The sequence below is a fragment of the Ranitomeya variabilis genome, chromosome 3 (assembly GCF_051348905.1).
Source record: "Ranitomeya variabilis isolate aRanVar5 chromosome 3, aRanVar5.hap1, whole genome shotgun sequence".
Classification (NCBI taxonomy): Eukaryota; Metazoa; Chordata; class Amphibia; order Anura; family Dendrobatidae; genus Ranitomeya; species Ranitomeya variabilis.
The window spans coordinates 504,706,801-504,732,375 of NC_135234.1; the positions used below are offsets into that span (position 1 = coordinate 504,706,801).

At 43.3% G+C, this 25,575-nt stretch overlaps 1 protein-coding gene across 1 annotated transcript; it reads left to right on the forward strand.

Annotated features, from left to right (window-relative positions):
• Nucleotides 1-9,807: 9,807 nt before the first annotated feature.
• Nucleotides 9,808-12,799, forward strand: LOC143816467 (uncharacterized). The gene is made up of 4 exons (XM_077296873.1): nt 9,808-9,841; nt 10,061-10,286; nt 10,515-10,674; nt 10,753-12,799. Exons 2-4 carry the CDS (start codon nt 10,253-10,255, stop codon nt 11,342-11,344), a joined length of 786 nt encoding a protein of 261 aa, XP_077152988.1. The 5' UTR covers nt 9,808-9,841; nt 10,061-10,252; the 3' UTR covers nt 11,345-12,799.
• The last annotated feature ends 12,776 nt before the right edge of the window (nt 12,800-25,575 follow it).

The window sequence follows — 25,575 nt, forward strand, 5'->3', positions numbered from 1 at the left end:
TTCCTTGGTTGCGTTCTCAGAACCCAATTATCAACTGGGAGACCAAGGAGATTATCTTCCCAACAAGGAGCAACTCAGCGTTAACAGAAGCTGTTCCTGAGTCCACGACTACGGAACCACATGTACAGGTATTTTCTTTACCTCCAGCTTATAAAGAGTTCTCTGACATCTGTGACAAGAAGAATGCAGATCAGCTTCCAACACACAGGCATTATGATTGTCCTATTGAGCTGCTTCCCGGGGCAGCCATTCCTTTTGGTAGCGTATACCCTTTGGCGGCACCTGAGCTTCAAGCCTTAAAAGAGTATATTGATGAAAATCTGGCCAAAGGCTTAATACGTCCTTCTTCCTCATCAGCAGGGGCACCTATCTTTTTTGTAAAGAAGAAGGATGGGACCCTGAGACCCTGTGTTGACTATCTAGAACTCAATAAGGTAACCGTACGAAACCGTTACCCTTTGCCTCTGATTCCTGAATTACTGGAAAGAGTCCGCCATGCTAAGGTGTTCTCTAAACTGGATCTTCGTGGGGCTTATAATTTGGTGCGTATTCATCCAGGGGATGAGTGGAAGACAGCATTCAGATGCCGGTATGGACACTTTGAATCTCTTGTGATGTCCTTCGGGCTTTGTAACGCCCCTGCAACATTTCAACATCTTGCTAATGACATTTTCAGTGATTTGTTGGACCAGTTTGTAGTGATCTATTTGGACGATATACTAATCTTTTCTGACTCTCTACAGGAACACGAAGAACATGTCAAAACTGTTTTAAGACGTCTGAAAGAGAACCATCTGTATATTAAGCCGGAGAAATGCGAGTTCCATTGTTCTGAGATACAGTTTTTAGGTTATATCATCTCTCCCCAGGGGCTGAACATGGAATCTGGTGAGATTCAGGCTATCCTTGACTGGCCGGTACCCAAGAACGTTAAGGAGGTCTAACGTTTTATTGGTTTTGCAAATTTCTACAGACGCTTCATTCGAAATTTTTCTGATATTGTCCGTCCCATTACTTCCTTGACAAAGAAGGAAAAGCCCTTTAAATGGTCATCACAGGCTCAAGAAGCTTTTGATCGGCTTAAGATCTGTTTCACATCAGCACCACTGTTGATACACCCAGATCCAACACAACCTTTCATTGTGGAGGTGGATGCTTCTGATAATGCTTTGGGGGCTATTCTCTCCCAAGGAACTGGAGAGAAGGGTCTGCTACATCCTTGTGCTTTCTTTTCCCGTAGACTAACCTCAGCAGAGAAGAATTACGACATGGGAGACAAGAAATTGCTGGCTATTATTGCGGCTTTCAAAGAATGGAGGCGTCATCTGCAAGGAGCTACACAACAGATCATAGTACTAACTGACCATCGCAATTTAGAGATCCTTAGATCCGCTAGATGTCTTTCTCCTCGTCAGGCTCGTTGGAACTTATTCTTAAATCAATTTAACTTTGTTATCTCGTACCGTCCAAGTTCTCGTAATGGGAAGGCTGATGCTTTATCCCGAATCCATGCTGCGGATTCCGTACCTGGAGCCCCGTCCAAGACCATTCTATCTGATGCCAATTTCATCGGAGTTATCCACGATCAGGACTTGTGGAAGGAGTGCAGGGAGGCCTATGAAGGTGATGTATTTCTGGCCAACCCACCTGTGGATATTAATCTTGTCTTTAAGGGTAGCATGTGGTTCAGAGATCGACGTATCTACGTCCCCGATGTCGTCCGTCTGCAGATCCTCAAGTTGGTACATGACTCCAAGTTGGCTGGTCACAGGGGGGTACAGAAGACACAAGAGTTCCTGAGCCGATTCTTCTGGTGGCCAACTTGCCTGAAGGATACCAAGGACTATGTTCTCTCTTGCGAGGTATGTGCCCGTTACAAGACTGCTCATGTGGCACCAACGGGTCTTCTACAACCATTACCGGTTCCGTCCCGCCCTTGGGGGTCTATATCAATGGACTTTATTGTGGAGCTGCCTACATCAGGGGGCATGAATACAATTATGGTGGTAGTTGATCGCCTGACTAAAGCTGCTCATTTTGTTCCGTGCACCGGCCTCCCCTCAACTAAAGAAACAGTGAACTTGGTTATACAGAATGTCTTTCGGTTGCACGGGGTTCCGGATGAGATCATCTCTGACCGTGGAGTACAGTTCATTTCAAGATTCTGGAAGGGGTTTTGCTCTGCACTCAATATTAATGTATGTGTCTCTTCTGCTTACCATCCCCAGACAAATGGTCAGACTGAGCGTACCAACCAGAGGCTGAAACAATATCTAAGATGCTATGTCAGCCATTTCCAAGATGATTGGTTGGAGTTGTTGCCGTTAGCCGAATTTTCATATAATAATTCTTAGAGCGCCTCCACTAAATTTACACCTTTCTTTGCCAAACTGGGTTATCATCCGTGTATTTTGCCTAGGTCTCCAATTAATTCTCCGGTTCCGGCAGTGGAGGAAAGGCTGACTGCGATGAGACAAAATCTGGAGGTTCTGAAGGAATCCCTGACCACAGCTCAAGAACGTTATAAGAGATCGGCTGATAGATTCTGTAAACCTGCACCCATGTTCAAGGTAGGAGATTCCGTGTGGTTAGCAACTAAGAATCTGAAGTTAAACGTTCCTTCACAAAAACTTGGACAGAAATTCATTGGCCCTTTCAAAATCAATGGTATTGTGAGCTCTGTGGCCTGCCGGCTGAAGCTGCCTCGGACAATGAAGGTACACCCAGTTTTGCATGTATCTTTACTAAAGCCTGTATCTCCTAATACCTTCCAGGGATGTGTTGTGCCACCTCCGCAGCCTGTGGTGATTGATGGGCAAGAACAATTTGTGGTGGAGGAAATTGATTCCAGGATTCGCAGGAATCGGCTCCAATATCTGATAAGATGGCAGGGATATCCCCCTGAGGAAGACTCTTGGGAACCTGTGGAAAACATCAATGCCCAACAGAAGATTTCTCGTTTTCATCAGAGATTCCCTGAGAAACCAGGTCCAGGATCGTCCTGAGGCCGCTTCTAAGGAGGGAGTAATGTCCGGGCTCTGAACATTTTTTACCTTTTGTGCATTACTGCCCTCTTCCAAGATGGCGTCTTTGGTCTCATGTGCACTGTGTCTTCCTGCTATAAAACTCCACCCCAGCCTTCAGTCTGTGCTAGAGTATTCTGCCTTGCATCCAGCTCCTGACCTCTGATTACTCCCTGGCTATACACCTGCTCCTGTGAAAACCTGTGTGGTGATCCTGCTACTCTGCTCTGAGTTCCTGCTGCATATACAAGTTTCCAGTAATCCTCCTTCATCTGCTGCTCGTGTTTACTTCATCTGCATTTGCTGGACATGTAAGCTGCTGCTGCTTTGCTATAACCTGAGACTATTAAAGGGAACCTATCACCCCGTTTTTTAAAGATTAGATAAAAATAGTGTGAAATAGGGGCAGAGCTGGGCTTTACATTAGTGCCTTTTTGGTGCCTTTACACCCCCGTTAGGCTGCCGAAATACCTTTGTGAAGTGGCCGTTTTGTCCTGTCACTCAAGTTGGTCAGGTCGGATGGGCGTGGTCACAGCGCTGTTTCTCCCCCAGATCAGGCTCATCATTACGTTGGTGGCGTAGTGGTGTGCGCATGTCCAAGGTCCCGAATCCTGCACAGGGGAGTGAAAATAGCAGCGATGTCCGTTATTTCATTGGTGGTCGGTGGGCGCGGCCATCTTGCTTTGGCCGCGCGTGCGCAGAAGCGGCGCTCTGCTGGCCGCGGCTTCAGGACAATGGCCGCGGGCATCCGCGCGTGCGCAGATGGCTATCGCGGCGGCCATTTTCGTGAAGCAGAGTTCGCATCTCGGCTTCACGAAAATGGCCGCCGCGATAGCCATCTGCGCACGCGCGGATGCCCGCAGCCATTTTCCTGAAGCCGCGGCCAGCAGAGCGCCGCTTCTGCGCACGCGCGGCCAAAGCAAGATGGCCGCGCCCACCGACCACCAATGAAATAACGGACATCGCTGCTATTTTCACTCCCCTGTACAGGATTCGGGACCTTGGACATGCGCACACCACTACGCCACCAACGTAATGATGAGCCTGATCTGGGGGAGAAACAGCGCTGTGACCACGCCCATCCGACCTGACCAACTTGAGTGACAGGACAAAACGGCCACTTCACAAAGGTATTTCGGCAGCCTAACGGGGGTGTAAAGGCACCAAAAAGGCGCTAATGTAAAGCCCAGCTCTGCCCCTATTTCACACTATTTTTATCTAATCTTTAAAAAACGGGGTGATAGGTTCCCTTTAACCAGGCCTCCCTGGTTGAGCTAGATATGATTTTAACTGCCTATGAGCATATCTATCTGTGTCTGGACTAAGACAAGGATTTATTCGTGTCAAGTATCCTCAAGAGTAACTGTGCTTCATAGACTTTCTGCTTGATTGCATTTTTCTCTGAAGACTGCTAAGCTGCGTTTATTATTTGCACCAAGTGTTGTGGACTTGAGTTTCTCTCTGCACCTGTTTGAATCACCGTGTGATAATATAGACTTTACCACTTATAAAACTGTGTCCTGTAGTTGTCTTGTTCCTCTCAAAGAGTCTCTTGATTTATCCCCTATAATTATTACAACACCAGAAACAAAATTGTAGCCCTGCACCAGGCTAGGAAGACTGAAACTGCAATAGGCAAGCAGCTTGGTGTGATGAAATCAACTGTGGGAGCATTTATAAGAAAATTGAAGACACACAAGACCACTGATAATCTCCCTTGATCTGGGGCTACACGCAAGATCTCACCCCATGGGGTCAAAATGATCACAAGAACAGTGAGCAAAAATCCCAGAACCACACATGGGGGATCTAGTGAATGACCTGCATAGAGCTGGGACCACCGTAGCAAACTCTACCATCAGTAACACACTACGCCTCCAGGGACTCAGATCTTGCAGTGCCAGACATGTCCCCCTGCTTAAACCAGTACATGTCCGCCCCCATTGGTAGAGAGCATTGTGATTATCCAGAAGAGTATTGGGAGAATGTCATATGGTCTGATGAAACCAAAGTAGAACTGTTTGGTAGAAGCAAAACTTGTCGTGTTTGAAGGATACAGAATGCTGAGTTGCATCTAAAGAACACCATACCTACTGTGAAGAATGCGGGTGGCAACATCATGCTTTGGGGCTGTTTCTTTGCAAAGGAACCAGAACGACTGATCCGTGTACATGAAAGAATGAATGAGGCCATGTATCGTGAGATTTTGAGTGCAAACCTCCTTCCATCAGCAAGGGCATTGAAGATGAAACGTGGATGGGTCTTTCAGCATGGTAATGATCCCAAGCACACCACTAAGGCAACAAAGGAGTGGCTTTGTAATAAGTATATGATGGTCCTGGAGTGGCCTAGCTAGTCTCCAGATCTCAACCCCATAGAAAACCTTGGAAGGGAGTTGAAAATCCATGTTGCCCAGCAACAGGCCCAACAGATCACTGCTCTAGAGGAAATCTGCATGGAAGAAAGGGCCAACATACCATCAACAGTGTGTGCCAACCTTTTGAAGACTTACAGAAAATGTTTGACCTCTGTCATTGCCAACAAAGGATATACAGTGGGTACGGAAAGTATTCGGACCCCTTCAAATTTTTCACTTTTTGTTTCATTGCAGCCATTTGGTAAATTCAAAAAAGTTTATTTTTTTATCTGCACCCCATCTTGACTGAAAAAAAACAGAAATGTAGAAACTTTTGCAAATTTATTAAAAAAGAAAAACTGAAATTTCACATAGCCATAAGTATTCAGACCCTTTGCTCAATATTTAGTAGAAGCACCCTTTTGAGCTAGTACAGCCATGAGTCTTCTTGGCAATGATGCAACAAGTTTTTCACACGTGGATTTGGGGATCCTCTGCCATTCTTCCATGCAGATCCTCTCCAGTTCTGTCAGGTAGGATGGTGAACATTGGTGGACAGTCATTTTCAGGTCTCTCCAGAGATGCTCAATTAGGTTTAGGTTAGGGTTCTGACTGGGCCAGTCAAGAATGTTCACAGAGTTGTTCTGAAGCCACTCATTTGTTATTTTAGCTCTGTGCTTAGGGTCATTGTCTTGTTGGAAGATGAACCTTTGGCCAAGTCTGAGGTCCAGAGCACTCTGGAAGAGGTTTTCATCCAGGATATCTCTGTACTTGGCGGCATTCATGTTTCCTTCAATGACAACCAGTCGTCCTGTCCCTGCAGCTGAGTAACACCCCATAGCATGATGCTGCCACCACCATGTTTCACTGTTGGGATTGTATTAGGCTGGTGCCTGGTTTTCTCCACACATACCGCTTAGAATTATCACCAAAAAGGTCTATTCATCTCATCAGACTAGAGAATCATATTTCTCATAGTCTGGGAGTCCTTCATGTGTTTTTTAGCAAACGCTATGTGGAATTTCATGTTTTGCACTGAGGAGAGGCTTCCGTCGGGCCACTCTGCCTTAAAGGCCTGACTGGTGGAGGGCTGCAGTGATAGTTGATTTTGTGGAACTTCTCCCATCTCCCTATTTCATCTCTGAAGCTCAGCCACAGTGATCTTGGGGTTCTTTTTTACCTCTCTCACCAAGATTCTTCTCCCATGATTGCTCAGTTTGGCTGGACAGCCATATCTTTGAAGACTTCTGGTGGTCCCAAACTTCTTCTATTTAGGGATTATGGAGGTCACTGTTCTCTTAGGAACCTTGAGTACTGCAGACATTTTTTTGTAACCTTGCCTCAATTCTGTCTCTGAGCTCCTTGGCCAGTTCCTTTGACCTTATGATTCTCCTTTGGTCTGACATGCACTGTGAGCTGTGAGGTCTTAGGCTAGGTTCACATTGCGCTAGGTGAGTCCGTCTAACGGACACGTTTTTAAGTAGTGAAAACGCAATATAACGCACATACTAACGCGCCCATAGACTTGCATTGTCTGACGCCTCGTGACGCATGCCAAATTTGGCATGCGTTAGTCACATAACGTTTTTTTCTGACGGACCTTGGAACGCGGCTTGCAGCGTTTTTGGGTCCGGCCAAGCTAACGCAATACTAACGGAAGCGTTAATTCTGCCATTGATGTCTATTGCAAACGCAGCCAGACGCAAATCTTGATAAATTTCAAAAAAGAACCATACGTTTTAATAGCGTTTGAGGGATGTCCATGTGGTCATGTGACAGGAAACAGGATTTCGGCCATTACTGTCCCCAGCGCACATCCTGAGGCCTGCTGCACACCAGAGAAAAAGTGTCTTGCAAAAGATCACAGGAAATGTAAGTACATTTGTATACAGTTAGGTCCATATATATTTGGACAGAGACAACATTATTCTAATTTTGGTTCTAGACATTACCACAATAAATTTTAAACAAAACGATTCTGATGCAGTTGAAGTTCAGACTTTCAGCTTTCATTTGAGGGTATCCACATTAAAACTGGATGAAGGGTTTAGGAGTTTCAGCTCCTTAATATGTGCCACCATGTTTTTAAAGGGACCAAAAGTAATTGGACAGATTAAATAATTGTAAATAAAATGTTCATTTCTAGTACTTGGTTGAAAATCCTTTGTTGGCAATGACTGCCTGAAGTCTTGAACTCATGGACATCACCAGACGCTGTGTTTCCTCCTTTTTGATGCTCTGCCAGGCCTTCACTGCGGTGGTTTTCAGTTGCTGTTTGTTTGTGGGCCTTTCTGTCTGAAGTTTAGTCTTTAACAAGTGAAATGCATGCTCAATTGGGTTCAGATCAGGTGACTGACTTGGCCATTCAAGAATATTCCACTTCTTTGCTTTAATAAACTCCTGAGTTGCTTTGGCTTTATGTTTTGGGTCATTGTCCATCTGTAGTATGAAACGACGACCAATCAGTTTTGCTGCATTTGGCTGGATCTGAGCACACAGTATGGCTCTGAATACCTCAGAATTCATTCAGCTGCTTCTGTCCTGTGTCACATCATCAATAAACACTAGTGACCCAGTGCCACTGGCAGCCATGCATGCCCAAGCCATCACACTGCCTCCGCCGTGTTTTACAGATGATGTGGTATGCTATGGATCATGAGCTGTACCACGCCTTTGCCATACTTTTCTCTTTCCATCATTCTGGTAGAGGTTGATCTTGGTTTCATCTGTCCAAAGAATGTTCTTCCAGAACTGTGCTGGCTTTTTTAGATGTTTTTTAGCAAAGTCCAGTCTAGCCTTTTTATTCTTGATGCTTATGAGTGGCTTGCACCGTGCAGTGAACCCTCTGTATTTACTTTCATGCAGTCTTCTCTTTATGGTAGATTTGGATATTGATACGCCGACCTCCTGGAGAGTGCTGTTCACTTGGTTGGCTGTTGTGAAGAGGTTTCTCTTCACCATGGAGATTATTCTGCGATCATCCACCGCTGTTGTCTTCCGTGGGCACCCAGGTCTTTTTGCATTGATGAGTTCACCAGTGCTTTCTTTCTTTCTCAGGATGTACCAAACTGTAGATTTTGCCACTCCTAATATTGTAGCAATTTTTCAGATGGGTTTTTTTCTGTTTTCGCAGCTTAAGGATGGCTTGTTTCACCTGCATGGACAGCTCCTTTGACCGCATGTTTACTTCACAGCAAAACCTTCCAAATGCAAGCACCACACCTCAAATCAACTCCAGGCCTTTTATCTGCTTAATTCAGAATGACATAATGAAGGGATTGCCCACAACTGTCCATGAAATAGCCTTGGAGTCAATTGTCCAATTACTTTTGGTCCCTTTAAAAACAGGGTGGCACATGTTAAGGAGCGGAAGCTCCTAAACCCTTCATCCAATTTTAATGTGGATACCCTCAAATGAAAGCTGAAAGTCTGAACTTCAACTGCATCTGAATTGTTTTGTTTAAAATTCATTGTGGTATTGTCTATAACCAAAATTAGAAAAAGGTTGTCTCTGTCCAAATATATATGGACCTAACTGTATATATATATATATATATATATATATATATATATATATATATATATACTAGATGGTGGCCCGATAATGCATTGGGTATTCTAGAATATGCATGTCCACGTAGTATATTGCCCAGCCATGTAGCATATTGCCCAGCTACGTAGTATATTGCCCAGTGACGTAGTATACATCACAGAGCCACGTAGTGTATTGCACAGTGAAGTAGTATACAGCACCCAGCGACGTAGTATACAGAACCCAGTCACGTAGTATATTGCACAGCGACGTTTGTCACAGTACCCTGTGTGAGCGGTGAGCAGAGGGGTGTATGCGGGCGCCGGGCAGTGAGTGCGGGGCGGCCCTTTTTTTTCTGACTGTGCGCGTCGCTGATTGGCCGCGGCAGCCATGACAGGCAGCTGCCGAGGCCAATCAGCGAATTAATACCGTGACAGAAGGACAGAAAGACGGAAGTTCCCTAGACAATTATATAGTAGATATCTCTGTATACATCATGGGAGTCTGTATTGTACGACGGATGTGTGTGTACTAAAAATGTATTGCTTTGTTGCAGATGTCGGATAGTGAGGGAAGCAGCAGCAGCAGCAGCGTGTCTGCGGTTTTTTCTTCTCAGTCGGTAGGCTTGCACTTTAAAAAAACACTAAAATTTGTGTGAAAATTCAGTGTATTAAGCTATATATATATGTATAATCATGTTTCTATTGCAAATAGGAGTCTTCGGAGCCCGAGGCTGCTAGGCCCCCCCCAAAAAAACAGGCAAAACCAACAAAGGTACATAGCAGACATTTTTAAGTTTTGCAAACATAAATTTATTGATCAAAGAAATGTAATTTTTTTTTCCATTTACATACACAATAGGTTGTGGCACACGGAGGACACAAGAGAAAGAAGGTTCCTCGCCGTCTGTCGTCTCCACAACTGCCAGTGGTAAATATAAAACTAGAAATGTATCTACAATCTATCTATTCACTTTCTATCTGCTATATCTATAAACTATCTATCCACTATCTCTCTCTCTCTCTCTCTATCTTTCGCTGTATCTATCTATGTATCTATCTATCTCTGTATCTATCTATCTCTGTATCTATCTATCTCTGTATCTATCTATAATTGAACCTTTCAACATTACGCTTTGTGTTTACATAGTCCAAGTCAGCGAGCCAAAAAAAAAAAAGGATTGTGGTTGATGAAGAGCCGTTGACCATTCACAATGAGACACTGATCAACCTTGTGGAAGCCAACCCCTCAATATGGGACCAAAGCGACAGCTCCCACCATGACATAGTAAAGAACCGGAAGTTGTGGGATCAAATTATCTCTCACTTCGATCCCCGATACATGGAGAAGTCGTCAACCTCAAAGAAAAAAATTGGTAAATATTGGTGATGTTAAATTGTCTACTATCTATCTCTGAACTATCAACTACCTATACACTAAACTATATCTCTATCATCTATAATTACTATCTATCAACTATCTATCTACTAGCTATATATCAACTATCTTAACTAACTATACACAATTTTTAAACTATCAAAATAAGAACTGTCTACTAATATATATATATATTTTTTTTTTTACCTTTTTTTAAAAATTACAGCGGATGCGGTCCATACCCGTTGGAAATCAATAAGGGACCGCTTTGTCCGTGACTACCGGAATAGTCAAAATCCACCAAGTGGATCAGGTGCCAAACGGGTGACCCCGTATGTGCATTACGAGCAATTGCTCTTTCTTCAAAAAACAGTGTCTCAGCGCTCGTAAGTACAAATTAGTCTGCGTGCGAGACAAAATTGTTTAAAAATTAAAGCTAAATATATATATTTTTTTGGTTCCAGCACGATATGCAGTACCGCCGCGCCTAGACAGGCAGAAGAACTGGGGCCATCTCCACTGGAACCAAGTCAGCAGACGGGCACTGAAGACGTCTCTGTCATCAGCGAGCCACGATCTGGGGAGAGAAGCACTGTGGCTTCAGGTGTGAGTGCCCGGTTGCAATCAGTGCGTGGACGCAAGCGAGCTTCACAAAAAGATGAAGCTGATGCCATTATTGTCGATGGACTTCAGCGGGTTGAGGACATGTGTCGGAGTGAACTGAAAGACCTGAGGCGGGAAATTACCGACTTACAATCTCGCGAGTCTGTATATTCTGCAAATGAGTGGAAGCTACTTTTTTTGTCCTATGTTCCCGTAGCACAAAATATCCCGGCACACAGAAACCTTTTGTTTCGGCAAAGACTGAATGACCTTCTTGAGGAATTTGTGGGACCCCAGGAGCCAGCTCCATCGAGAACCAGAAGCATAGACATGCCGGCCTACAACCCTCAATATAGAGCCCGGTGTGAAACGAGCATGGAACATCAGAGACAAAGTAGCAGTCCATCATACACCTGGGCAGACAATACGCCCGCGCAATACCAGAGTCTGTAGTACAGCTCAGTGTCCCCAGCCAGGTGCAAACTGTGTTTCACGTTCTTTGGTTTATTGTTTTTTTACCACCCAATTTCGTGTGTGTTTTTTTACATCCCTATGGGATATCATATGTAACAAGTTCACAACTGTTCTTTCATAAAAATTCAGAAACTTAAGTAAACTGTTTAAAATCTGATTCTTGTATGACTGTGAACACAACATAACAGTAATGTAACATTTTACAAGACATATTTTACAAGACATATGGGAAATAAAAAAAAACAAAAAACACATCAGGACACAGCTTCAGACTTGAAATAAATTTTACACGTGTCTGTCTTGCCATGGAACATGCCCCTCATGTATGAAGTACTGTGCAAATTGGTCACGGATCCTCATTATTTGTGCTGCAGACCGAACAGCAGTAGATTCAATGCTCATGAGGTTCGACTCACATTCATCGGGGTCAACCACCTGGGGTTCATGTCTGGCCACAAAATTATGCAGACAGATGCATGCCTTCACAACACGGTCCACATTTTCTGGTTGCAGTTGCATGCACGTTAGTAGAATTCGCCATTTTAATGTCAAAATCCCAAAGGCGCACTCCACATAACGTCTTGCCCGGCTCAAGCGATAATTAAAAATGCGCTTGGTGGAGTTCAGACTGCGGCTTGAGTACGGTTTGAGGAGATTTTGCCCAAGTTGGAATGCCTCATCACCAACTAAAACAAAGGGCAAACTTGGGTCTTCGGTCCCCGGTAGAGGTCGTGATGAGGGCAAGTTAAAATTGTTGCTATACAAACATCTCCCCATGTTGGAGTCTCTGAAGACTCTTGAATCGTTAGTACGGCCATACGCACCAATATCCACAGCTACAAACCGGTATCTTGCATCCGCAATAGCCATCAAGATTATCGAGAAGTATTTTTTATAATTATAGTACAGGGACCCACTATGCGCTGGTTTCTGAATCCGTATGTGCTTGCCGTCCACGGCACCAATACAATTGGGGAAATTAGCCACATCCTCGAACTGTTGGGAAATCGCTAGCCACATTTCTGATGTTGGGGTTGGTAGCACAAGTGGTTGCAAGTTGTTCCAAATGGCATCACAAGTTTCCCGAACCAGTTGGCAAATTGTTGACTTCCCCAGTCTAAATTGGTAATGCAGTGACGCAAAAGATTCTCGGGGAGCAAGATATCTGTCGGCATTGAAAAAGAAAAAGAAAAAAAAAAAAAATGTTTAGGATTTTTAAGGACAACTAAAAGGCTACATAAATAGAATATACAATTGCTAAATGACCATTATGCCCCACGATACCTAGATCTAGTCTTTGTCAATAGAATGAGAAAAAATTTCATAATTACCTCACAGTCACTACTAATCGTTCCTCCGCACAGATGCTTTCACGGAAAGTGCTGCGCTGATGATGTATCTCATCCTTCACAAGTGAAAGCAGAACATCAAAGGTCTCAATGGATATCCGTAGATAGCGTTGGAATTTTGAAGGGTGATCCCGAAGCTGAAGATACAGGGTGTGAAAGGCACCATAAGTACTCCGCAGGAAATTCACTTCGTGGATCCAATATCTCCTTTGCGAACTACGCTTTCTCTGGCGAAGTCGCAACCGCATCAAGCGAAATCGAACCAGCTCAGACACAAACATCTTGCTAGCAGAAGTTCACTCAATGCTTTCAAAATGGAGAATGAGTCTGCACCTACACCCCGACGAGGACAAAAGGAGAAAAAAAAAACAAAAAAACTTTATTGACAGTGACAAACGCAGACAAACGGATACATCGCGAACGGACATCAAAATGAGAAAAACGCTGTCAAAAGCGTTAATGCAAGCGTTAACGTGAAGCCGATTTTTCTACAAATTTGATCCTTTTCTGTACATGCGTTTAACGGATCCGTTTAACGCCATGTACTTGACACAATGTGAACCTAGCCTTATATAGACAATTGTGTGCCTTTCCTAATCAAGTCCTATCAGTTTAATTAAACAAAGCTGGACTCCAATGAAGGAGTAGAACCATCTCAAAGAAAATCACAAGGAAATGGACAGCATGTGATTTAAATATGAGTGTCTGAGCAAAGGGTCTGAATACTTATGACCATGTAATATTTCTGTTTTTCTTTTTTAATACATTTGCAAAAATTTCTACATTTCTGGGTTTTTCAGTCCGTACCCACTGAATAACAAAATATTGAGATTAACTTTTGTTAATGACTAGTGATGAGCGAGAATACTCGTTGCTCGGGTTATCTCCGAGTATTTGTTAGTGTTCGGAGATTAAGTTTTCATCACCTCAGCTGAATGATTTACAGCTATTAGCCAGGTTGGGTACATGTGGGGGTTGCCTGGTTGCTAGGGAATCCCCACATGTAATTAAGCTGGCTAATAGCTGTAAATCATTCAGCTGCCGCTATGAAAACTTAGGCTATGTGCACACGTAGAATGATCCACTGCGGATTTTTCCGCAGCGGATTTGATAAATCTGTAGGGCAAAAACGCTGTTTTTTTGCTGCAGATTTATCGCGGATTTACTGCGGATTTTCCGCGTTTTTTTTGCAGATTTCACTGCGGTTTTACAACTGCGGTTTTCTATAGGAGCAGCTGTAAAATCGCTGTGGAATCCGCAGAAAGAAGTGACATGCTGCGGAATGTAAACCACTGCGTTTCCGCACGTTTTTTTCTACAGCATGTGCACAGCGTTTTTTGTATCCCATAGGTTTACATTGTAATGTAAACTCATGGGAAACTGCTGTGGACCCGCAGCTGCGGAAACGCAGCGGATCCGCAGCGTTTTCTGCATCGTGTGCACATACCCTCAATCTCCGAACACTAACAAATACTCGGAGAGCACCCGAGCGTGCGCAGGAAAACCCGAACAACGAGTACACTCGCTCATCACTATTAATGAACAAATACTTATTTTCCACCATAATTTGCAAAATAAATCTTGCAAAATCAGACAAAGTGATTTTCTGGATTTGTTTTCTCATTTTGACTCTAATAGTTTTGGTCTACCTATGATGTCAGGCCTCCCTCATCTTTTTAAGGGGGAGAACTTGCACAATTGGTGGCTGATTAAATACTTTTTTCCCCCACTGTATAATGCAGTGCAATGCTAGTGCATTGCAATGCATTATACCTGCAATCAACGTAAACAAAAAGTGAAAGTCCCATAAAGGAACTAGGTAAAAAAGGAAATAAAAAAACAACAAAATAATAATAATAAATACACATTTTTATGCATAAAAAAAGTAGCAAACTATGCTTTATCATCATACCGCTTGGAAAAAGTGGAATAAAGCGCGATCAAAAACACGAATGTAAATAAAAACAGAATCACTGAAAATACCATCTTGTCCTGCAAAAAACAAGCCACCATACAGCTCCATCAGTGGAAAAATAAAAAAGTTATAGCTCTCAAAATAAAGCGATGCTAAAATAATTATTTTTTCTATAAAAGTTTTTATTGTGTAAAAGCGGCAAAACATAAAAGGACTATATATATGTGGCATTTCTGTAATCGTACTGACCCGAAGAATAAAGTGGCCTTATCAATTTTACCACACGCAGAACGGAGAAAAAAACAACAATTCCTGAGTTGCTGGTTTTTGTTAATTCTGCCTACACAAAAATCGGAATAGAAAGCGATCAAAAAATATCATGTGCCCGAAAATGGTACCAATAAAAAAGTCAACTTGACCGGCAAAAAACAAGCCCTCACATAAATCTGTGGGCCGAAATATGGAAAAATTAAAGCTCTCAAAAAAGGTGCAGCAAAAACTTCATCTTGCAAAAAATTTTTAGTGTGTGACAGCAGCCAAACATAAAAAAGGATATACCGTATATACTCGTGTATAAACCAAAATTTTCAGCACATTTTTTTTCTGCTGAAGATGCCCCCTCGGGTTATGCACAAGTCCTGGTCCAGAAAGCCGGTGGGGGAGTGGGGAGCCGGCCGCTCCATCGCTGCATCTCCATCCCTGCATCTCTATCCCAGCTCCGTCAGCTCTTTCCTGTTTCTGTGCTCAGCTTTCAGGTGGTACCCCTCATTAAGGTAATGAATATGCAAGCGACAGCACTCCCATCTACATGGAGCGCATATTCATGACCTTAATGAGCGGTACCACATGACCGCTCAGCACAGATAGAAGCTGCCGCTCCGGAACAATAGAGATGCAGGGGCGTTCAGCGACGGGGCGAGGAGGGTGAGTATGACGGGGGAGGATGCCGAGCCATGCATACAAGGAGAGGACGGGGAGAATGAGCGAGGACAGGACGGGGAAGCCCAGCCATGCATACAAGATGGGATGGGTGTTGTGAATTCTGCTCTTGGGCTCCCCCCGGTGGTTGTTGTTGGTAGTGCAGTTGTCTTGGGGTTGTAATCCTGGCAGGTGTTTCTTCTGATTGCAGCTCTATTAGGTATTTAGGTGTGCAGGATCCATGAGTCTGTGCCAGTTGTCCATTGTACTTGGAGGGATTGCATCTCTCTCTGGCTCCTCATGCCCTGCTGCCAATTCATCTAAGATAAGTGTCTAGTTTTTTGTCTCTGTGCACCTATGCAGTCTGCTTTGCAATTCAGTGCAATTTATTGTGTTTTTGTCCAACTTAGACTTTGTTTGGATTTTTCAGTCATGCTGGATTCTCAGGAGATGCAGATATACTTTCTATGTCTTTAGTTAGATGTGGAATATTTGTATTATCTGCTGTGGATATTTTTAGGATTTTAATACTGACCGCTTAGAATTCTGTCCTATCCTTTTCTATTTAGCTAGAAGTGCCTCTTTTGCTAAATCCTGTTTTTCTGCCTGCGTATGTCTTTCCTCTTATACTCACAGTCAATATTTGTGGGGGGCTGCCTATCCTTTGGGGTTATGCTCTGAGGCAAGATAGATTTCCCATTTCCATCTATAGGGGTATTTAGTCCTCCGGCTGTGTCGAGATGTCTAGGACGTATTAGGTACATCCCACGGCTACTTCTAGTTGCGGTGTTAGTTTAGGGTTTGCGGTCAGTACAGGTACCACCTACTCCTGAGAAAGTCTCTCATGCGGCTCCAAGGTCACCAGATCATAACAGTACAACTGGCCAACAATGAGTTATATGCATCTCAGAAGAAGGGAAGAAAGAGCCATTTTTTTTCTGTAGTCTGCTTTGTCTTTTCTTCCCTCTTTTCCTCTGGGTGACTGAGGAGTCTTGTGCTAGCATGGATGTTCAGGGATTATTCTCGTGTAGACCAGCTTGCTGCTAGGGTACAGGGAATTTCTGATTATATTGCTCAGACTCCGCTTTTAGAGCCTAGGATTTCTACTCCTGATTTGTTTTTGGGGGACAGGTCCAAATTTTTGAGTTTTAAAAACAACTGTAATCTGTTTTTTGCTCTGAAGCCTCGTTCCTCTGGTGATCCCATTCAGCAGATTAAAATTGTCATCTCCCTGCTGCGTGGCGACCCTCAGGATTGGGCATTTTCCCTGGAATCTGGGAATCCGGCCTTGCTTAATATAAATGCCTTTTTTTCAGGCTCTAGGATTATTATATGATGAACCAAATTCTGTGGATCAAGCGGAGAAGACCTTGTTGGCCCTGTCTCAGGGTCAAGAAGCGGCAGAATTGTATTGTCAGAAATTTAGAAAATGGTCTGTGCTGACTAAATGGAATGAGGATGCTTTGGCGGCAATTTTCAGAAAGGGTCTTTCTGAATCTGTTAAAGATGTTATGGTGGGGTTTCCCACGCCTGTTGGTCTGAGTGATTCTATGTCTCTGGCCATTCAGATTGATCGGCGCTTGCGGGAGCGCAGAACTGTGCGCACTGTGGCGTTGTCCTCAGAGCAGATGCCTGAGCCTATGCAGTGTGATAGGATTCTGTCTAGAACGGAACAACAAGGATTCAGACGTCAGAATAGGTTGTGTTTTTATTGTGGCGATGCTTCTCATGTCATTTCAGTCTGCCCAAAGCGTACAAAGAGAATCGCTAGTTCAGTTACCATCGGAACTGTACAACCTAAATTTCTGTTATCTGTGACTTTGATCTGCTCATTGTCATCATTTTCTGTCATGGCGTTTGTGGATTCAGGCGCCGCTTTGAACTTAATGGACTTTGAATTGTGGTTTTCCCTTGCAGTCTTTGCAGAACCCTATTCCTTTAAGGGGCATTGATGCTACACCTTTGGCTAAAAATAAACCCCAGTTTTGGACACAGGTGACCATGTGCATGGCGCCAGCCCATCAGGAAGATTGTCGTTTTCTGGTGTTGCATAATTTGCATGATGCTATTGTGCTGGGTTTTCCATGGTTGCAGATACATAAGCCTGTGTTGGATTGGAAGTCTATGTCTGTGACTAGTTGGGGTTGTCAGGGGGTTCATAATGACGTTCCTGTGATGTCAATCTCCTCTTCCTCCTCTTCTGAAGTTCCAGAGTTTTTGTCTGATTTTCATGATGTATTCAATGAGCCCAAGTCCAGTTCCCTTCCACCGCATAGGGACTGTGATTGTGCTATTGACTTGATTCCAGGCTGTAAGTTTCCTAAGGGCCGACTTTTCAACCTGTCTGTGCCTGAACATGCCGCCATGCGGAGTTATGTTAAGGAGTCTCTGGAGAAAGGGCATATTCGGCCATCTTCTTCACCGTTGGGAGCGGGAATTTTTTTTGTTGCTAAGTAGGATGGCTTCTTGAGACCCTGTATTGATTATCGCCTCTTGAATAAGATCACGGTCAAGTTTCAATACCCTTTACCTTTGCTTTCCGATTTGTTTGCCAGGATTAAGGGGGCTAGTTGGTTTACTAAAATTGACCTTCGGGGGGCATATAATCTTGTTCGTATTAAGCAGGGTGACGAATGGAAAACTGCGTTTAATACGCCCGAAGGCCATTTTGAATACCTTGTGATGCCATTCGGGCTCTCTAATGCTCCATCTGTTTTTCAGTCCTTCATGCATGATATCTTCAGGAATTATCTTGATAAATTCATGATTGTATATTTGGATGACATCTTAATTTTTTCCGATGATTCGGAGTCTCATGTGAAACAGCTCAGGATGGTATTTCAGATCCTTCATGATAATGCTTTGTTTGTGAAGGGTTCTAAGTGTCTCTTTGGAGTGCAGAAGGTTTCTTTTTTGGGCTTCATTTTTTCTCCCTCATCTATAGAGATGGATCCGGTTAAGGTTCAGGCCATTCATGATTGGATTCAGCCCACATCCGTGAAGAGCCTTCAGAAATTTTTGGGCTTTGCTAATTTTTATCGCCGTTTCATTGCTAACTTCTCCAGTGTGGTTAAACCCCTGACCGATTTGACGAAGAAAGGCGCTGATGTAACGAATTGGTCCTTTGTGGCTGTCTCTGCCTTTCAGGAGCTTAAACGCCGATTAACTTCTGCCCCGGTGTTGCGTCAGCCAGATGTTTCTCTTCCGTTTCAGGTTGAGGTTGACGCTTCTGAGATTGGGGCAGGGGCCGTTTTGTCTCAGAGGAATTCTGATGGTTCCCTGATGAAACCGTGTGCCTTCTTTTCCCGTAAGTTTTCGCCTGCTGAACGCAATTATGATGTCGGCAATCGGGAGTTGTTGGCTATGATGTGGGCGTTTGAGGAATGGCGACATTGGCTTGAGGGAGCCAAGTACCGTATTGTGGTCTTGACCGATCATAAAAATCTGATTTACCTCGAATCTGCCAAACGGCTGAATCCTAGACAGGCTCGATGGTCCCTGTTTTTCTCCCGTTTTGATTTCGTGGTTTCGTATCTTCCGGGTTCTAAGAATATTAAGGCTGATGCCCTCTCTAGGAGTTTTTTGTCTGATTCTCCTGAGGTACTTGAGCCGGTCGGCATTCTGAAGGAAGGGGTGGTCCTTTCTGCCATTTCCCCTGATTTGCGACGGGTTCTGCAGGAATTTCAGGCTGACAAACCTGACCGCTGTCCAGTGAGGAAACTGTTTGTTCCTGATAGATGGACTAGTAGAGTGATTTCTGAGGTTCATTGTTCTGTGTTGGCTGGCCATCCTGGTATTTTTGGTACCAGAGATTTGGTTGGTAGGTCCTTTTGGTGGCCTTCTATGTCGCGTGATGTGCGTTCTTTTGTGCAGTCCTGTGGGACTTGTGCGCGGGCCAAGCCTTGTTGTTCCCGTGCTAGTGGGTTGCTTTTGCCTTTGCCGGTCCCTGAGAGGCCCTGGACGCATATTTCTATGGATTTTATTTCAGATCTTCCGGTTTCCCAGAGGATGTCGGTTATCTGGGTGGTTTGTGACCGGTTTTCTAAGATGGTTCATTTGGTGCCTTTGCCTAAATTGCCTTCTTCTTCTGATTTGGTTCTGTTGTTTTTTCAGCATGTGGTTCGTTTGCATGGTATTCCGGAGAATATTGTGTCTGACAGAGGTTCCCAGTTTGTTTCTAGGTTTTGGCAGGCCTTTTGTGCTAGGCTGGGCATTGATTTGTCTTTTTCTTCCGCATTTCATCCTCAGACAAATGGCCAGACCGAGCGAACTAATCAGACTTTGGAAACTTATTTGAGATGCTTTGTGTCTGCTGATCAGGATGATTGGGTGGCTTTCTTGCCATTGGCCGAGTTTGCCCTTAATAATCGGGCTAGTTCGGCTACCTTGGTTTCGCCCTTCTTTTGTAATTTTGGTTTTCATCCTCATTTTTCTTCGGGGCAAGTTGAACCTTCTGATTGTCCTGGTGTGGATTCTGTGGTTGACAGGTTGCAGCAGATTTGGGCTCATGTGGTGGACAATTTGGTGTTGTTTCAGGAGGAGGCTCAGCGTTTTGCTATCTGTCGTCGGTGTGTTGGTTCCCGGCTTCGGGTTGGGGATTTGGTCAGGTTGTCTTCCCGTCATGTTCCTATGAAGGTTTCTTCCCCTAAGTTTAAGCCTCGGTTTATTGGTCCTTATAGGATTTCTGAGATTATCAATCCGGTGTCTTTTCGTTTGGCCCTTCCGGCCTCTTTTGCCATCCATAATGTTTTCCATAGATCTTTATTGCGGAAATATGTGGTGCCCGTTGTTCCCTCTGTTGATCCTCCTGCTCCTGTGTTGGTTGATGGGGAGTTGGAGTATGTGGTTGAGAAGATTTTGGATTCTCGCTTTTCGAGGCGGAGGCTTCAGTACCTTGTCAAATGGAAGGGTTATGGCCAGGAGGATAATACTTGGGTTTTTGCCTCTGATGTCCATGCTGCTGATTTGGTCCGTGCCTTTCATCTGGCTCGTCCTGATCAGCCTGGGGGCTCTGGTGAGGGTTCGGTGACCCCTCTTCAAGGGGGGGTACTGTTCTGAATTCTGCTCTTGGGCTCCCCCCGGTGGTTGTTGTTGGTAGTGCAGTTGTCTTGGGGTTGTAATCCTGGCAGGTGTTTCTGCTGATTGCAGCTCTATTAGGTATTTAGGTGTGCAGGATCCATGAGTCTGTGCCAGTTGTCCATTGTACTTGGAGGGATTGCATCTCTCTCTGGCTCCTCATGCCCTGCTGCCAATTCATCTAAGATAAGTGTCTGTTTTTTTGTCTCTGTGCACACATGCAGTGTGCTTTGCAATTCAGTGCAATTTATTGTGTTTTTGTCCAGCTTAGACTTTGTTTGGATTTTTCAGTCATGCTGGATTCTCAGGAGATGCAGATATACTTTCTATGTCTTTAGTTAGATGTGGAATATTTGTATTATCTGCTGTGGATATTTTTAGAATTTTAATACTGACCACTTAGAATTCTGTCCTATCCTTTTCTATTTAGCTAGAAGTGCCTCTTTTGCTAAATCCTGTTTTTCTGCCTGCGTGTCTTTCCTCTTATACTCACAGTCAATATTTGTGGGGGGCTGCCTATCCTTTGGGGTTCTGCTCTGAGGCAAGATAGATTTCCTATTTCCATCTATAGGGGTATTTAGTCCTCCGGCTGTGTCGAGATGTCTAGGACGTGTTAGGTACATCCCACGGCTACTTCTAGTTGCGGTGTTAGTTTAGGGTTTGCGGTCAGTACAGGTACCACCTACTCCTGAGAAAGTCTCTCATGCGGCTCCAAGGTCACCAGATCATAACAGATGGGGGAGCCATGCATACAAGATGGGACGGGGGAGCCATGCATACAAGAAGGGACGGGGGAGCCATGCATACAAGATGGGACAGGGGAGCCATGCATATAAGATGGGACGGGGGAGCCATGCATACAAGGATGGGACGAGGGGAGCCATGCATACAAGGATGGGAGGGGAAGAGCCCAGCCATGCATACAGGATGGGATGTGGGAGCCATGCATACATCGAGGGGACGGGGGAGCCACACAGAGCAGGACAGAATGGGGGGAACCACGCATCACGCTTACCGGGATAGGAATGAGGGGACGATACACACCCAGCTTATACTCGAGTCAAGTTTTCCGTGGCAAAATAAGGTGTCTTGGCTTATACTCGGGTCGGCTTATACTCCAGTATATATGGTAAATATGGTATGACTGTAATTGCACTGACTTGAAGAATAAAGTTGCCTAATCACTTATATCACATGAGGAATGGCATGAAAAATAAATAAAAACATTTCTTCACCTGCTGTGGATTTGTGTATTCTGCCTCCCAAAGATCGCAGTAAGGCTCGGCGCACATTTATCCTGCGCTCTACACTGAAGGCTTATACTGGGGTTTCAGTGAAAATCTCTGAAATACGTGATTCAGACAGAACCGCTGGCGGAAGATTCCCAAGAATGAGGTAGATGGAGCCACTGTGAACGCCAAATGACCTGTTATCCAGCGGTATCAGTTTTTTTAGGTGTGCATAAAAATGCGGACCATAGTTTTGTGCACCTCTGAAAGGAAGGACAATGCTGAACAGAGGCCAGATGGAGTCCAGAGTAACTCTGCTGCCTCATTATAGTGATTGGATCCCTCAGGGGTTTCATCTGAATCACGTCACTCGGAGATTTAGATGGAAACTCCAAAGTAAGTGCTCAGCATAGAGCGCCCGATAAATGTTATCCCAAATATTATGAAAATGTATCCAATAAAAGCTTCAACTCAATCCACAGAAAAGCAAGTCCTTACTCAGGTCTGTTATCTCTTATCGGAAATATAGGGGGCATCCACGTTACTGGTAATACAAAGGCTTTGGAAAAGCAAAATGGCTCATCACCCAACAAAAGAAATTTAGCAAATTCTGTGCTCTCAAATCCAAATGCCCCCTTCCTTCTGAGCCCTAGTGTGCATAAACCACCTTTAGCATTCACATTTGGCAGGAATATAATTTCCAAAATGGGATCACTTGAGGGGGGATTCTGCTCTCTAGCACTTAGGGGCTCTGTATATGGAATCCGCAAACTATTCTAGGAAAATTTGCGCTACAGTAGGCAAATAGCGCTCCATCCCTACCGAGACTCTCCGTATGGCTAATTAGTACTGTACAGCCACATATGGGGTATTGCCACATTCAATAGAAATTGTGGGACAAAGTTTGATGCTATTTTTACCCACTTCTTGTGTGAAAATGTAAAATCTGGGGCTAAAACTAAATTTTTGCTGTAAAAATGTAATTTTTTCTTCACTGGTATAAAATTCTGTGACCAAACGGTGGTGTCAAAATGATCACTGCACCCCTAGATTAATTCAATACGAGGTGTATTTTGTAAAATGGGGTCACTTATGAGGAGTCCTGCTGTTCTGGCACCTCAGGGGCTATCCCAGTGGGTCATGGAACCCTCAAACCATAATAGTAAAATCTGCAATTTAAAATGGCGCTCCTTCCCTTTTAAGCTTTGCACTGTGCCTCAAAAGTAGTTTTCACCCACTCATGGGGCACACTCAGGAGACATTGCACAACAAATTTTGGGGTCCATTTTCTCCTGATACCCTTGAGAAAATAAAAACTGTGGTGCTAAAAGATGATTTTTGTGGAAAAAATGTGATTTTTAATTTTCATGGCTCTAAGTTATAAACTTATGTGATATGCAAATTGCCGCTTCAGAGAAAAAGAGGACTTAAACTCTATAGCACCACCTGTTGGAAGTAGCGATCCTACAAGTCACAATCAACCGGGCTGTTGGCCCTCGTCTGTGCGAAGCCCGAAACACCGTGTCTGCGAAATGAGATACTGATTTCGCTTTTATCCTAAGTCATATTGCACGACTCGTTAAAGGGTTGATTGTGACTTGTAGGATCACTACTTCCAACAGGTGGCGCTATGGAGTTTAAGTCCTCTTTTTCTCTGAAGAGGCAATTTGCATATTAAATCTCCCAGAGGAGCATTGCACGGCGAATAAGCCTCCTTACCTTGACAAGCCAGAGCTGGTATGTCACTCTCTATAAGGAGAAACCTTACCCCTTAAACTAATGTGAAGCATCTGGGGATTCAAGGCGCTCACCAAACATTTAGATAAGTCCCTTGAGGGGTCTAGTTTTCAAAATGGGGTCACTTGTGGGGGGTTTCCACTTTTTAGGCACACCAGTGGCTCTCTAAACGCAACATGGTGTCCTCTCTCGATTGCAGACGATTTTACGTTCAAAACCTCAAATGGTGCTCTTTCCCTTCTCAGCCCTGCCATGCGCCTAAAGAGTCATCTTCCTCCACACATAGGGTATCAATGTACTTATGAGAAATTGCACAAAAAACATTGTGGTTCATTTTCTCCTGATACCCTTAAGACAATAAAAAAAAATTGTGTCAGAGATAACATTTTTGTGAAAAAAAGTTAAATGTTCATTTTTTCATTTCACATTGTTTCACTTCTAGTGAAACACCTGAAGGGTTAATAAACTTCTTCAATGTGGTTTTGAGCACCTTGAGGGGTACAGTTTTTAGAATGGTGTCACTTTTGGATATTTTCTGTCATATAGGCCCCCAAACTCACTTCAAATGTGAGGTGGTTCCTAAATAAAATGGTTTTGTAAATTTTGTTGGAAAATTGAGAAATCCCTGGTAAACTTTTAAGCCTTATAACTTCCTAACAAAAAAAATGTTTCAAAAATCCTGATGTAAATTAGACATGTGGGAAATGTTATTTATTAAATATTTTGTGTGACATAATGCTCTGATTTAGGGGCATAAAAATGAAAAGTTTGAAAATTGGGAAATTTTCTACATTTTTGCCAAAGTTACATTTTTTTCAGAAATAAACGCAAGTCACATCGAAGAAATTTTACCACTATCATAACGTACAATACATCACGAAAAAACAGTCTCAGAATCACCAGGATCCGTTGAAGCGTTCCAGAGTTATAACCACATAAAGTGTAAGTGGCCAGATTTCAAAGTTATGGCCTGGTCATTAACCTACAAATTGGCATAGTCCATAAGGGGTTAAAGTGCCTAGGGCAGCATAAATGTCTTATACGGTCTTGGATCTAATGTGTAAATGGATAATGATCAGAGTTTGGAATTTTTTTTTTGCAAAACTTATCACAGGCAGCAGCTTTAACCAACTTTTTATTGTAAATTTTTTTTATGAAAGCTAGATTATTTGTTTCCATAAGCATTCATTGTTTTAGCAGTATCCTTCTAGTTTATATAGAACCATCCTATCAGAATAATAATTATTGAGAGATTATCTGAGTTTTGAAAATATTTACACTTAAGTCTGGATGTTGATTTTTATTTGATTCATTTTTGGGAGGTAAACCACACACAGAATATAATAAATCAAGTATGTTAGGTCAGGTTCCTGGAATAGGATTGTCTGTTTAAACTTGGCAGAAGTATGCATATTTCTCTAGGTTGAAGATTTATCTATTATGTACTTGTAACTACTATTGACCTTTTATGCTGAACTGCACCCTAGCCTTACCATGACTCTGTCCATCCCTATCTGATAACATATTACTTCTGGAGTTCCCATCACCACCCGTCTTATGGTACATACCCTGGGTGTGTATTGAAAGACAAACAAATATCCAGTGCTTAAATGAGTTATGCAACTATCTAAAAAAATGTTTTATTATGTCTCAAATGAAAATACATAAACTTAATAATAAAATACAATTAGGAAAAATGATATTTCATCACAGTATTGGGGTCCCAGCAGCTCCACTTCTACAATGGTTTCAACATATCAGAATGATTCTGAGACTGTTTTTATCATGACACATTGTACTTTATGCTAGTTGTAAATTTAGGTAGTTTTTTTTATGTTTATTTGTGAAAATATCTGAATGTTAGCAAACATTTTTGAAAATTTCTCAATTTTGAAACTTAATTTTTATGCCCTTAAAGCAGATAGCTATAGTGACATATAAAAGTTTGGGCACCCTTGGTCAAAATTACTGTTATTGTGAACAGTT

Coding starts and splice junctions, on each gene's coding strand:
- LOC143816467 (XM_077296873.1), top strand. CDS start 10,253: ATGGAGAAGTCGTCAACCTCAAAGAAAAAAATTG. Junction 10,287..10,514: donor AACCTCAAAGAAAAAAATTG/GTAAATATTGGT, acceptor TAAAAATTACAG/CGGATGCGGTCCATACCCGT. Junction 10,675..10,752: donor AAAACAGTGTCTCAGCGCTC/GTAAGTACAAAT, acceptor TTTTGGTTCCAG/CACGATATGCAGTACCGCCG.